Source organism: Panthera pardus, unplaced genomic scaffold (genome assembly GCF_024362965.1).
Source record: "Panthera pardus isolate Hobbes unplaced genomic scaffold, ASM2436296v1 HiC_scaffold_20, whole genome shotgun sequence".
Lineage (NCBI taxonomy): Eukaryota > Metazoa > Chordata > Mammalia > Carnivora > Felidae > Panthera > Panthera pardus.
The window spans coordinates 83,809,776-83,824,010 of record NW_026526766.1 but is presented as its reverse complement, the minus strand read 5'-3'; the positions used below and the strand labels follow the sequence as shown (position 1 = coordinate 83,824,010).

The 14,235-nt window shown below is 54.9% G+C and overlaps 1 protein-coding gene across 6 annotated transcripts in view; it reads left to right on the top strand.

The window, feature by feature from the left end:
- The window catches only part of MAPKAP1 (MAPK associated protein 1), a 243,021-nt gene extending 236,109 nt beyond the window's left edge, over nt 1-6,912 (top strand). For all 6 annotated transcript variants that reach the window (XM_019421134.2, XM_019421132.2, XM_019421131.2 and 3 more), the window contains 2 exons: nt 188-285; nt 5,258-6,912. In XM_019421134.2, coding sequence (XP_019276679.1) covers nt 188-285; nt 5,258-5,383 — 224 coding nt within the window. In that variant the 3' untranslated portion in view covers nt 5,384-6,912. The remainder of the gene's footprint in view (nt 1-187; nt 286-5,257) is intronic.
- The last annotated feature ends 7,323 nt before the right edge of the window (nt 6,913-14,235 follow it).

Sequence of the window (14,235 nt, the reverse complement as noted above, 5' to 3'; positions counted from 1 at the left end):
TTTTTTTACCTGTCCATTTTCTCCCCAGCCTGTGATGAGAAAAATGAACTGCTCCTGGGAGCATTCGGCCTCACCGCCTCCCCTTGCTCTTGCTTGAACTGGAATACAAGGGGAGAATATGTGAGGGCCTCCCCAAAGAGAAGTCGCCAGAACCCCCTCATTGCCTTTTCTCTCTCTCTCTCTCCAGGTCATGCAATATTTAAACTCACGTATCTAAGCAATCATGACTATAAACACCTCTACTTTGAATCTGACGCTGCTACCGTCAACGAAATCGTACTCAAGGTGAGTGTTCCTCCTCGGCCCGTGTGCGGGGTGGGCTTCTGCACGGCCGGTTCTCAGGCCAGCGGCAGCCCCCTCCTCCCCGCACTGGACAGGGCTCCACACCCGCTTCAGCCAAAGTGGAGCCCCTGGGGCTTCCTCCTCCAGTAATCCTGCTTCTTCGCGTATTTATCCTTTTTATGCACCATTTTTCTCCTCCCATCCATTGTCGGGAGCTCCTTGAGGCTCCAGGAACGGGCTCCAAGGAGATTGTTGTTCTTGTGTGGAGACACTTAATGTATTCAAGGTAATTTTAGCAACCTGTCATAAACATGTTCAACTTGACGGTACAATCGTATGTTACTGGACCTCAGCCGTGCCCACTGAGCACTTTCTGTGTGCCAGGCTAGCATTCAGGATGCTGCGGTGACAGACCCGGCCCTGCCCCCAGAAAGCTCTTCCTCTGTCAGAGCAGACACAGGTTAAACATTAGATTACACAGATTGTTAAACAGTCACAAAGGTACCACGTGGATGTAGAAAAGGTAAACTGACGGGGGTAGAGGGGACGGGTGGAGAGCTGAACCCTGACGGCTAGATGAAAGGCACAGATTTTACCAGGTGGGGAGAGAGAAAACGCATCTCCGAGAGCAGCCTGTGAAGGGCGGAGAAGCAGGGCAAGCGTGTGAGGCTGGGGGGTGGCACCCAGGCCCATATGGCTGGAGCAGAGCGGGGCAGAAAGGTCAGGTCACGCAGAACCTTGCAAAATGGAGACGGGCTGAGAAGAGCTCCCCTGGGGTCTTGGGAGGGCTGGGGTAGGGCCCGAGACAGTGCATCTCTAAGAGGTTCCCAGGTCCTGCCCAGGCCGTTGGTCTGTGCACCACACTCTGAGTCGCCCTGGACTAGTGGTTTTCAGACTTCTCGAAACCAAAAGTGCTTTCTTCAAGCCAAATCTTCCACAGACGGAACAGATAGCAACAACAGAGCTGCTTAGTTCGGGTGGAGCAGGGCTTACAGCCAGAGGGTGACTCTGGTAACTCTGTGTGACTCTGGCTGGTCACATCACCTCTCAGGGCCTCAGTTTCTCTGCCTGTAAAATGGAGATAATGGTAGGTACCCTGCCCCGCGGCAGCAAAGGGCTCCTGGAACAGGGGTCGAATGAGGTCGTGTAAACCTACCTAAGTTAGTGTTCATTCTCCTCTTGAGAGTGGAAGCCGTCGAGTAATAATAATAAAAGTAGCTAAGCTGTACTTGAGGGCTTGCAGAATACAGGACCTGAGCTAAGCACTATCTACCTTCTTTCACAGAATCTCCATGGTTCTGCAAGACGGTACTGTAAAAATCTTTCCCACTTCATCCCATTTCCTAGATGAAAACTGAGACTCAGAAACAGATCTTAGCCAGGGCCATGAATGGCAGAACTGGACCTGACCGCAGGTTTGGCAGCTTCCAGAACTTGGGCTCCTAACCCCCCGGATGTGTGCACCCTTGAGGAGTTGAAGGAGAGGTTTCCATGAAATGGCATTGTTTTGCAGAGCCATTTCGAGGCCACGTCCTCATGGCTGCCAAACATTTCCAAAAGTAGTAGATGGACATGGAAGGATAAAGCTGGTGGGGGGGACAGTCGGGACCAGGGCCCACCTTGGACCAGGTGGTGGGGACACGGGGCGTGCTGCGGTGCCTGAAACCAGCAAGCTAATAGTTAACTTGCCAGATTGTCACCAGACAGCACAGGGAACTTGTGCAGTGTTCGGGGACCAGGTAAAGAAATATTCCATTACCCCATCAGGGGCTGGCCTTTTTTTATAGCCAGCATTAAAATATTCAAGACTTGAGAAGGATTCTAGTAAAATTATAATCCTGTGTTTGACATCAAAATAATTTTCACAACAGCAGATTGATGACAGAAACACGGGTTTATGACTTCAGTCCGAGGCTCTGCGAGAGCAAGTGCAGAGAAATCATTTTCCAGGACCAAATGCTCCCTCGAAGCAGATGCTTTTCTGCAAAATCCCTGAGGCCTGTCGCCTCTCCTGAAATGTCTGTTTTCATATGAAAATGTTTGCAGAAATATTGCATCACGCCCGAGACTCCAGGAGAGTCACAGCGAGCCCAGACCTGATTTACTTAGAGAGCTAATGGTCATGATCCTGATGGAAGATTAAATTTCATGTTTTCTGTCTCTGATTTTTATAGCAATTTAAATACTTAGCCTTCTCTGCCATCCCCACAGTGACTGCAGGCTTTGCACCGGCACCGAGTGACTGAGGCCCCGGCCCCGTGTCCCAGAATTTGCCAGAAATGTTTCCATCGGAGGCTCTTCCAGGTGTCAGGCCTAGACTCAAGTGCTGCATGTGGTGGTTCTAGAATTCAGAAGTTTTACATAAAATGAGAGCTTTTGATGGAAACTGAAGGGAGGAGATAAGGGCCAGAGGCCAATGTGAAGGAAGATGTTATGAACAGGCAGTCTCCGTCCAGTGATTTTATCCCGTCATGTTTTTCTCTCGTGTGGAAACATTAATGTCTCTCATTTCTTGAACGCTAACGGCATACAAGACATTGTATGTAATTATTTAATCTTCACGACTGCCCTGCAGAGTGTAGACATTATCATCCCCATTTTGGAGATGAGGAAATAGAGGCCCAAAGCCAGAGAATGTGCTACGGTTGGAGCCTCTGCTTGAACGCCAGCCCGAAGGAGTCCCAGGCCTGTCCCTTCAACCCCGAGCTGTAACTGAGCTAAGCCATGTGTGGTCCCTAATTCTGCAGGCTTCGAGATGAATCTCAGAGGAATCATTGGTCTCTTCAAATTGGGTTCTTCTCGTGATCGAGTGATGGAGGCTGTGGCTTTATTGACCATGAAAACTCCCTATATTTTTATGCCGTAAGCTGTAAAATGCATTGAAAGTGAAACACTCTATAGTGCATAAAATTGTGCCAGTTTTAAGCCACAGCATATTAACCAACTAATGGCAGACCAAAGGGCGTTTTTATCTTTTGATTATTACATTAATCTTCCATTAAAATTATCTATGTGATTATCACAAAGCACTGAAGATAATAAATTTAGGAGATAGTTGGCTAGTTAAGGATCATTTTTAAATGCTTTTGTCAAGTTATGTGTGCCAAAAATACACTGAAAACACTAGGTTGGCTGAGTGTGCAAACAGTATAATCCAAAGATTGCTCTTATTAAGAATGATAAAACCTCTTATTTCCATGCATTGTAGTGTCCCACATCGTCAGCCCGGCCCCGCGGTCCTCATGATTTATTGCTCTCAGCTGGTAGCTCAGCAAGGCAGTGGGCCAAGCATGTCAGGCCTTCTGTACTCACACACCAGTCCTTAACGCCTGCTGCTGCTGGCGACTGTCAGAGCAGGAAGTTTGGAGGGGGACACCGTGTCTGTGAGGCATCCGTCCCGCACCGCTTCCCCACGACACCCCCGACTCCTTTCTCACAGCGCGGCCCTCGCCCGCTTAGGGTGTGGGACGCGGGGCCCTCAGAGGGGAATCAATGGACGTGGTGGCTGGTCGATGGAGTCAAAATACTTGGGTTCCCTAGCATAACTTTTAGATACTCGAGAGTGAAGAGAAAGGTGTTTGTTCAAAAAAAAGCCCCAGCCAGAGGGCGGCAGGGGCAGTGGGAGGAATGGTATCTGGGCGTGGTGGGGGGGCACGCCTCTCTGGAGGCCAGGGGCCTGGGAGACTAGAAGCATGTTAATCAAGGGCAGTCCCGGCGCAGACACTTGCTGGCTTTGTGGCCTTGAGTAAACGCACCGCCATTCTGTGCCTTGATTTTCTCATCTGCACAAGGGGATGATGACGGCATCGATGTCGCGGGCTTTTGTGAAGGTTCCATGAGTTGGTCCTTGCAGAGCACCCCAGCAGCGCCACCACCACGCTGCCCAGCCTGGAGTTCACGGTCCACACTGTGGCACAGGCCTGATCCCGGCACCACTGCCCTCCCTGGCTCCTCCCGGCCCACCTGGACTGGCCACTAAGTTGTTCGGTTCCACGGATCCCTCGCTGTCTTCCGCTGCTGCGCTGGGACGCGTGCCGGTTCTCCCCTGCCCCTTGTACACCCCAGACCCCTGTTTCTCTCTCAGAACCCAACTGGCTCATTCCCTCTGCAAGACGTCCCTGCCCCACGTCTCCCTGATCATTACCCCATTCTTTCGTGCTCCTTCTGTCTCGGGTGTCACACTTGTCATGCTCTTGGGTACTCACCAGGCTGTGAGTGCCTCGGAGCAGGGACCATGTCTTACTTTTCCCTCAGTCTCTTGAACCAGGCATGGGGCCAGGCTCAGACACGGAGGTGCTTGGGTGCCGGAGGTGCTGCGGACGTTGACCGTGCGCAGCCGCCACCCGGGCGCGTCCCAGCTGTGTGCTCCCCACAGAGGACCCTCCCAGCTCTGACCCTCGCCTCTGGGTGATCCTGGTCAGCGAGGTGCCCTTCCCTGAGGCTCACTCCTTTTTATCAGATGAGCCCAGGTGGGCAGGGTGCTCGTGGGCAGTAGAGGAAATCCCGTAAGTAGAAGCTCTGTACCTTCGGGGGCGGGGTGGGGGGAGGCTGCGTTCAGAGCCTCGGTTCAGTTGGTTTCTCATCCCGGCAATGTCCTCGTCTTTCAGACGAGGAAAGCGGGGCTCAAGGAAGTCCTGTGCGGGCCCAGGACTGCACAGCAGGCGGACAGAACCAGGAAGCCTGGCGCACGGCCTTCCGGAAGGCAGCATGTGCTGAGGAGGGAGCACAGGCTCTGCAATCAGAAAAGCTCCACCACTGGTGGCTGAAAGGCCCGCAGCAGCCACTTGTCCCCTCCAGGCCTCCATCTTCCGGCGTAAAGCGGGCTCCGTCCCAGCCTGCCAGGTTGCTGTGGTGACTCGGCTCCGGGCACGAGAGAGCACCTGGGCTCCCAGCCTGGGTCAGGGCCCTTCCCTTCTTCGCCCTGGGCGAACGGAGAGGCTGCCGAGTGACTGGACTGTGTCCTCTTGCTTTCTAGGTGAACTACATCCTGGAATCACGAGCAAGCACTGCCCGGGCTGACTATTTTGCTCAAAAACAAAGAAAACTGAACAGACGTACAAGCTTCAGCTTCCAGAAGGAGAAGAAATCAGGGCAGCAATGACACCGGCCTCCAACCCCAATCTGTCGCCGTAGCTCAGAGCCTGCCTGCCGGGGCCAGGTGGCCCTAGAGCCCACCCCGTGTCCCGCAGTCCTCAGGGGCAGGCCAGCCCCTGGCTCACGGCCACAAGGCTGGGGGGCTCTTGGGGAACGGAGCCGGGGACATCTCCACGGGACCGAAGCCTGAGCGGCAGTGGCTTTGATGAGCAGTGCCAGGGGCCAGAACACAGACACCCCGCCCAGCCGTCTTCACTGCCCGACGGCCCTGCTGAGGATGTACATAGCCATGCCCAGACATTTCCTTGCAACTTGATCAAATTTCTTAAAACAAACGAAGAACAAAAATGTACATTTCTTTTTTTTTTTTTTCCTTTTAATAAACAGGTGTACTCTTTACCACGGTTGGTATGACGGGCCATTCTTTGGGGCAGAGGATTGATCATGTCATTCTCTTTAAAATCTGTTCCCATATTGAACAAGCAGATTGGAAAAGCTGTGGCTCGATTTCTCAGAAGAAATGTTTAGGGCTTAGTCAATAGTTTTAACTACGCCATTTGTTTAAATGAGTGCATTGCTTTGAGGATAGTATCTTACTAAAGTTAGGAAGGGGAGCCGGCGATGTGTGTCCCAGGCTGTGCCCCTTCAGGCGTCACCTCTCGCCCGCTCATCCCAGAACCTCTTGGTTTTAGAGACGCGGCACTGCGTGCAGTTTATTCCCGGGGCGCCGGGAGAATGGGGTGACGGCTGGTCTTCGGGTCACGCTGAGCTCCCGGCACAAGCGGGCTTTTCCATTTCTTAAATAGCAAGTGTCCGTTTCAGCTAGCAATTAGACCTGCATGTGGACTTCTCCTGGAATTGGGAGAGTCTCTGCTCTACTGACTCAGAAGGGCCCCCGCTCCCCTTCCTCCTGTCCACACAGTGCCTGCCTTCTTGTCTGAGCAGGCGGGACGCTGCTTTGTCTCACTCTGTCAGGGCGCGGTGAGCAGAGATGGCAGGGCAGAGGGGCGCCTGCTCCCCCGGGTCCGACTGCGCGGGTGGGGGGCGGGCAAGGATCGAGCATCGCTGACACCACACCTCTGGCCACACCAGATGCCTCTGCGGTCCTCACCAGCCACTCCAGGGTCCCTCCCAGGGTGACGTCCTTTCGCACGGTCCCCGGCCAGGGTCGAGGACCGGATGTTTCACTGAGGACCCGCGTTTCAAACAGTTTTTTAAATTGTTGTACAGGAAGAGATGTGACGAAAACAGCATCTCGAAGTCGAGTGTGTTTCTTTGCACTGGGGGCATTTTAATGAATTCCTCTTTCATTCTGATCTTTGTTCAGCCAACAGAAGCATCCTTTTCTAACGTCTTCCATTCCTACCCACCCCAGAAACAAAAGAAATATTATTTGTAGCTTGCTATCTGTATTTGGATTTTTAGCAATTTTATATTTAGATACCTTTGAAAAATGTAAATGACTAATTTGGTCATTAAATCTTGTGACATATTCAATATTAAAACGATATTAAAATAAAAGTCATATAAATACCATCTTTTGCGTATTGCTTTGAATTCTCGAAGTCTCGAGCACATTATCCAGACTTGCGCGTCACTCTGGGGAGGGGCATTCGCGGCAGCTGATGTGCCGAAGGTCTCTGAAATGCACCGCGGGCCTCCTCACATACTGAGCAAGACAGGATGACCCTCTTCACTCGGGGGTGACATCGAGATCTTGACCTCCCTCCAGTACGAGACCCACCCCGTTCTCGTATCAGGAAGTATGGCCCGCGCGCAGTTTACGTAAAGCTCGTCCATCCAGCTGACGCAAGAATTGAAGGGGGAACACCGTAAAACCACCCAGGCCGACCAGATATCAGAACCATTTAAATTCAGTTTTTCCTCGGCCCCTCTCTCACACCCCACACCTGGATTTTAAGAGGACCAGGAGCTCCTCGGGGATACACCTGACAAAGCAGGAGCTCAGCAGAGCCAAGGTAAGGTCCCCCCGGGCCCCACTTGCTCTCCCAGCAGCACCCCTGACCTGGCTCCGGGGCGGCCCCGCCCCCACCCCACATGACAGTGCGGGCAGCCCCGCTCCCTGGAGCCCTGGCCTCAGCTGCCCGCTGGGAACCACACCCCCCCGCCCCCCACCCCGGCCTGTTGGCCTACAGCACACCAGGCGGGCTGTGTGCTGGGCCCCGACCCATACGCCTGGGCCCCTGTAACTCCCACAGCCGACTTGTGGCAGGTCCTGGCATTACCTCCGTTCCAGAGGTGAGGACTTGGGGCGTGGAAGGGTCTCACCTCCCATTGGGACACACCACGACCGACACCCGCAGCCACAGCTGGTGGCTTTGCGGCCTTGAGGTGGGCACTGCCTCCGCGGGGCCTCGGTTTCCTCATCCGTAAATAGAGATGCTGGAGTAGGTGACCTCTGCGGAGCTTTCTAGAGAGTGTCTTACATGTCTCGGAATCAGTGAGCCCAGCCTTCTTTCCGGCGGTTTCTGTTTGCCAAAACTTGCAGGAGCCTTTCTGCTTCTGAACAAGAATTCCGAGAAAGTCTCGCGGCCGTTTAGTCCATCCTCCTCTCTTGGGGCGGCAAGTGCGTGTGCCCTCCCAGTCTTTGAGCCCCTGCTTGCACACCTCCGCCAGTGGAGCACGCGCCCCCGTGCGGCTCAGTGCTTTTCCTGGTTGGCCCATTTGGTCACCCTAGGCTGACCTTCCCTAGTGGCCTGCCAGAACCACCCAGCGCGCCTCAGCCTCTGCACGTCAGATCCCTTTTCCACCCTGAGCGGCAGCTGCCTCCCAGCACCCCCTACCGCGGCCCCAGGACCGGTGTCCACACTGACCCCCACCCTGAGTCTTCTCTTCATGGTGAAGAAGCTTACCCCCACCCCCGTTGTGCCCCTGAAAACCCACCAGCTGCTTCCGTTCCCCGGGTCAGGTTGCCAAACATCAGCGGTGGGAGGGGAGCGAGGTTCTGACGTAGCGGTCAAGGCGCTCACGGTCTGGTGAGGCCAGGAGATGGACAAGTGATCCCCAGGCTACCCCGGAGTGGCTGCCATGGAAACTCTGGGGGGACCAGCGTGGGCCTGGAGCCTGAGGTATGTGGTGCGGCGGCCAGTTCCAGGTGTCACGGGTGTCCTGGGGCTCCCTGAGGGGTAGGTTACACAGCGTGCAGGAGTGTGTCAGGAAGCTGGAACCGTTCCCACCAACCGGGCTGGGAAGGGCCCGGCGTGATGGCCCCCGGCCCCCTAATCCTCCTTCTGCAGATGCGGTAGCAGGCAGAGTAGCAGAGTCCCTCCCCTGGGAAGTGGCTAGGTCGGCCTCCAGCCTCCCGACCGGCCTCCGTCTTGGCCCCCGATGGCCGATGAGGCCTAAACGCCCCACATCCTGCAGGCACCACCAAGGCCCCACGGGGAGGGCCCTGCTGTTCACAGAGCAGCCCAGGAGGGGGAAAGAGTTAAGCCTGTCATGTTCCGTTCCCACCAAACACCTCTGCTTAAATGCAAAGTCCCAACAGGGTGGTGTTTGCTATAAAAGCCCTAAGAGTGATTTGTGAAGTCTCGAAGCCCTGTAATCTCGTCAGCGTAATGGGATTATATTTCAAATCACCACAGCCTGTTCATTACCCATTTAAACTCCTCTGACAGAGGAAAACTTACATGAAACGTGCACGGCAGCCCTTGCCGACTTCCCCACTCTCCTTCCTGATTAGACAAACAGATGCTGAGGTCTGGAATGAAAAAATAATGTGCCCATTTATTCATTTTTCTGACAAGTCACAATAGATTTTTAACTGCCAATGAGTGACCTCCCGGAGGTGCGGCGGCTGGGGAGGCGCCCGCCAGGCAGCGAGTGGTCATTTCTGCCCGTGCCGGCCCCTGTCCTGGCCGGGATTCCTCCTGGGACCAGAGCTGGCTGCCAGTCTGAGCCGCTCTCCCCTCCCCGTCCCGGCCGACTGCAGGTGCCCTCAGCCAGGGTGGGGAGGGCTGTCTGCTGGGCCTTTCCGCTGTCACCAACCCCAGGGGTCCAGGGGCCTCCTCCAGGATACAGCCGTGGCCTAAAGTCAAAGCCCCAGGTAGGAAGCCCCGGCCTGCCCTTGTCCAGCCAGGTGATTGGGGAGCCTCAGTTTCCCCATCTGTAAAATGGAGAAAGTAGAACTCCTCTCAGGGGTGCCTGGGTGGCTCGGTCAGATAAGTGTCTGACTCTAGATTTTGGCTCAGGTCGTGACCTCACGGTTCGTGAGATCGAGCCCCGAGTCGGGGTCTGTGCTGACAGTGCAGAGCCTGCTTGAGATTCTCTCCCTCTCTCTCTCTGCCCCTCACCCACACACATGTGTGCTTTCTTTCTCTCTCTCTCAAAATAAATAAACTTAAAAAAAAAATGTTTTTTTAAATAAACTGCTTAGAGAGAGCTCATCTCAGTGATAAGGGGTTAGTGACCCAGCCTGGGCTGGTATGCACTCAGCTCCCACTTTGGGCTGCCTAGGACAACCATCCCCAGTCAGCGCCCCCCAGGCTGTGACAAGGACTGAATGGGCCACCAAGTGCGGGGCCCTCCCTTGACCATGACCTCTAGTGTAATAGGCCTTTGGGGACCCTTGCTGGGTCACAGGGTCCCAGAGCAGGTGGGCAGAGGAGCCCCTCTGGCTCTCTGCCCTGTGACGATACCTGGAGCAGGGGTGGGCTGGGGAGAGGCAGCTGTGTCAGGGACCCAGCTCTGCCCGTCCCTGGGGCTCCCCCCTCCTAATTCAGAAGCAGGACACTGCTCCTGAGCTGCGCCACCGGCTGGAGGGAGCCCTATGACAGTTGCACGAGGCATAAATAAGATAATGTCGCAGGCCTGGTGCACAGTGGGGGATGGGCAGCCATGAGACAAGGGTGCCCAGGTCACATACTCACTGGGAACACCCTGGCCAAGGTCTTCCCGGCCAGCAGGACTTCAGGCCTCAGGGCGTGAACCCAGGCCCCTAGGGAAGGTCTCTGAGCCCCCCTCCCCGCCCCCCTCTCAGTGCCCACCCGCCCCCTTCCACCCCACGCCCACCCCCCCTGCCTGCCTCTGCAGAGAAACTCCAGACAGAGCTCCCATCTGTATGCATTCCCTCCATGAATACGTAAGAAATACTGTGAGGCTAATTCTTTTTAAAATGATAAAATTCGTCTGTGTTATAGCATTCCAGCCCCCAGCTTCCTGAAAGCTAAAAATATTTTAATGTCATATTCCCATGTAAATTTTAGTTTAGAATTTAATACCCTTTTAACATACATTAAATTTTTAGCATTCTTCAAGCCCTTGACTCTTTTAAGGGTTTAGCTGATGTACATTGGAGAAAAAGGATGGCGGAGGCTGTAAATTAGGAGAGAAGGAAAGTTCTAGATCAAGGTGGCCCCCAAACCTCTGCACCCACCTCATCTTGGGGGTTACTCCTCTGGACTGGGGAGCATCTGAGCCAAACCCTGGGATCCTGGGGAGGTGTCAGAAGTCTCGTTTCCTTACTGGAAAGTCACAGCTGCTTTGTGGCTATGGGGAGAATTCACTAGAGCAGCCCCGGTCTGGGGAGCCAGGATGGCCCAGGGCCAAGGGCATGGGCGCTGTGGTCAGGATGGGGTCAAGCGCTAGTTCTGCCACTTGCCAGCAGGTGACTTTGGTGTGCTTTCTGTGCCTGTTTCCTGGCCCCCAAACAGGGCCAAGGTCAGCTTGTGCACAGGTGATGTTTGAGAGAATACACATGAAAGGGGGCTGTCATCGGCTCCACAGAGTAGGTGACCTCCAGGGTGAACTGGCTGGCCTTGCTGAGGGGTCCACGATGATGACATGTGTGCAAACTCGAGTAGATCGTTTGGGTTGATCTGTACCTGGCTCCAGCCCCTAGAGTGAGTCCTCAATCACCCCACAATGCAGGGCCCCCCAAAGCTGTCTTTGTGAAGCCTCATGATTGGCCCACCGGCTGCGGCCTCCTAGGACTCCCCCTCCCGGGGGGTAGGCCTTGAAGAGCCAGGGGAAGGCTCTGATAATGGCGGGGAGGGGGGTCCACAGTTGCCTTTAGGGGCAAATAGGGTGGGGGCTTCATGTCCCCCGGGGCATCCAAGGTCAGGGCCTGGGGCCTGCATGAACACTCTCCCCACAGCTGGCACTCTGGGGTCGGGGGCTGCACTGACCGGGGCCCACACCCTCCTGCCGGAGTCACCGTGCCAGGGTCTTGGAGTGAATCCTTCCATCTGCCTGACGGCCCATCTGTGAGATGCAGGCAGAAATAATAAGACGTCTCTCATGGGCTGCTGAGGGGATCCGGTGAGGTCACGCCCAGGGAGGCCCCGGGGCCGTAGGAGCCGCCATGATCGAGGCAATGTGGAGGAAAGGCCTCTTTCCAAGCAATCACTAACCAGAATTACAAATTTAGCGCGGAGACCTGAAATCCGGTGGGAGGGCAGCTCTGCTTTCTAATGGCTTTCAGGGGAAGATAGAATGCCTTGACTGACAGAGACAAGCCACAGTTTAGACTCCAACCAGGGTCTGCGACTAAAGCAGCCGCCGTGTTAACTTAGATTTACAAAGACTGTCTCCATCCTGGCAAGAGGAAGGCATGGGGAGAGGGAGCTGCTGCCATTGTGGGAGGCTGGGGGACCCGGGAGCCAGGTAGGGACCCCCGTCTAACCCACCCCAGAAGAAACCCAAGGAATCCTTCCAAGGCAGCTACTATAAGGTGAGAGCAGTTTCCTGATGAGGAGTGAGTTCCTCAACTCTGGCAGAATGTAAGCATTCAGCATTCATTCAACAAGCATCCACCAGTGCCTACCTTGGAGTCTGCCCAAACAGGCCCTGAATGTGTGGAAATGATCTGATGTAGAGCCTGCCCTTGGGAACTCCTGGTCCATGAGGCCATGACCCTGTCTCTAAGTGCTCAGATGGCCAGATGTCTGTAACAGAAGCTGCTGGGCCTGGGGAGTAGAAGCAGACACAGCCCTCTTCTGTTCGCTGCCAGGGGCTCCTGGTAAAGGCTCCGGGTGGCTCAGAATGATCTAGTTGGAGGACGACAAGTGGTGAATGCCGGGGGAGGACAGGTTCCAAGGCAGAGAACTGCAAGGGGAACTCTCCAAGGAGGAGAAAGGCCAGTGCCTTTCAAGTCCAGCCCGTCCGTGGGGAGAGCTGTTAGCAAGAGGTGACTCCTCGGCCTCCCTCTGAGCTCAGGCAGCCTTGCTGTGGGACCCACGGCCGCGGTGCCACAGGGGCCTAGAGCTCACAGATGGTTGTCTTCATGCTTAGCCAAGAAATCCTCCACTTCTATGGAGAGGGGGCCTCCCGGCGGCTACTCCCGGATGGGATTTCTCCCGTGCTGGAAAAGGAGACTTTTGGGCTCAGGGGAGGGACTTATCTCCCTGGGGAGCAGGGACCAGATGTCCTTCCTAGGCTGCCACAGAGCCCCTCCCAGCTGATACTCGCACCTCCCAACGCGGGAGACCAGCCTTTGGTCAACGTAAGTGTCACCAGTGCCCTGTGTCACCTTGATGCCCCTCAGCTCTACTGTCCCGTTTCTGGGCTTCATTTTCTGTTCCTGAGAAGGACGTCCTTGGGGCACCTGGCTGGCTCAGTTGGTAGAGCATGCAACCCTTGATCTCAGGGTTATGAGTTCAAGCCCCACCCTGGGTGTAGACATTACTTAAATAAGTGAATAAATAAACTTAAAAAAAAAGAAGAAGAAGAAGAAGAAAGAAGAAAGAAGGCATCCTCCACATGGCAAGAATGACCTAGACAAGATTTCCAAGCCTCAGAAGGATCTCTCTCCCAAATACCATATACACATCCCAGGCCAGGTCTCTGATTGGCCCCACAGGGATCACATGTCCATCCCTGGGCCAATCCCTGGGGCTAGGGGCTGAGCTACCATGATGGGCAGCAGGTCCATGACTTTGGGGCTCGGGGGAAGGGGCCCCATTTACCAGAGCAGGGGAGGGGGCAGGTAAAATCAGGGCACCTCTTTAGCAGTTATTATGTGCCAACCACTCTGCTAAATACCTTTTTTTTTTTTAATTTTTTCAAACTCAGCGGGAAGTGGGGGTCCACAGCATCCTTCCACGATAACAAGGCCTAAAGGGTGAAGGAGTTTGCCCAGCAAGGAAAGGGGCGTTCGTGGGACCTGGACCTGCCTCTGACTCCAGTCCCGAATGTCCCCACCTGTAGGGCTCCCTCCTCCATACGGGCACAGTGGAGGTGGAATCCTCGATTCGACCACAGCGCCCCCGGGGAATAGTGGGGTGTGTGTGTGTGTGTGTGTGTGTGTGTGTGTGTGAGCTTCATCCACCAGCAGCCCGCTAACCCTCCCTCCCCTCCCAGGCAGGGGCGCCCACCCTCACACACCTGTGCTCCGGGCACAGCCGAAGCTGACGGCCGTCTGCTCTCCGAGGAGGCCGAACACGTCTCCAAGCAGCCCCTTCCCCACAGCCGAACAGCTGGCCACCATCTTGGCACACGTTTCCCTGTCACATCTGATTTGCAAAGTCATGTCTGGAACAGACCCACAGGAGCGTCCAGTTGGGGGCTTTTTCAGGTCAAAGAGTACTTTCCAGAGAGTCTCTGGTTCTTCGGAGGAGAAAAAGAATGTGAAGACCAGGAAAAGAACCCTGTCTCTGTTGCGGGGCCAACACTCCCACCAGTGGAATCTTCCTCTGGGCCACTCTGGGCTACGGCCTTAAAGATCACCTTGAGGCTCTGTCATTATCCCATTTGACAGATGAGGAAGTCGAGGCTCACAGGAGTCCTGTCGCTTTCCCAAGGTCACACGGCTGCTGAGGGCGGAACTGGGATTTGAACAGGGCCGTTCCAGCTGCCCAAGCCCCTGCTCCTCACGTCATATCCACAGCCTTCCAGCAGATG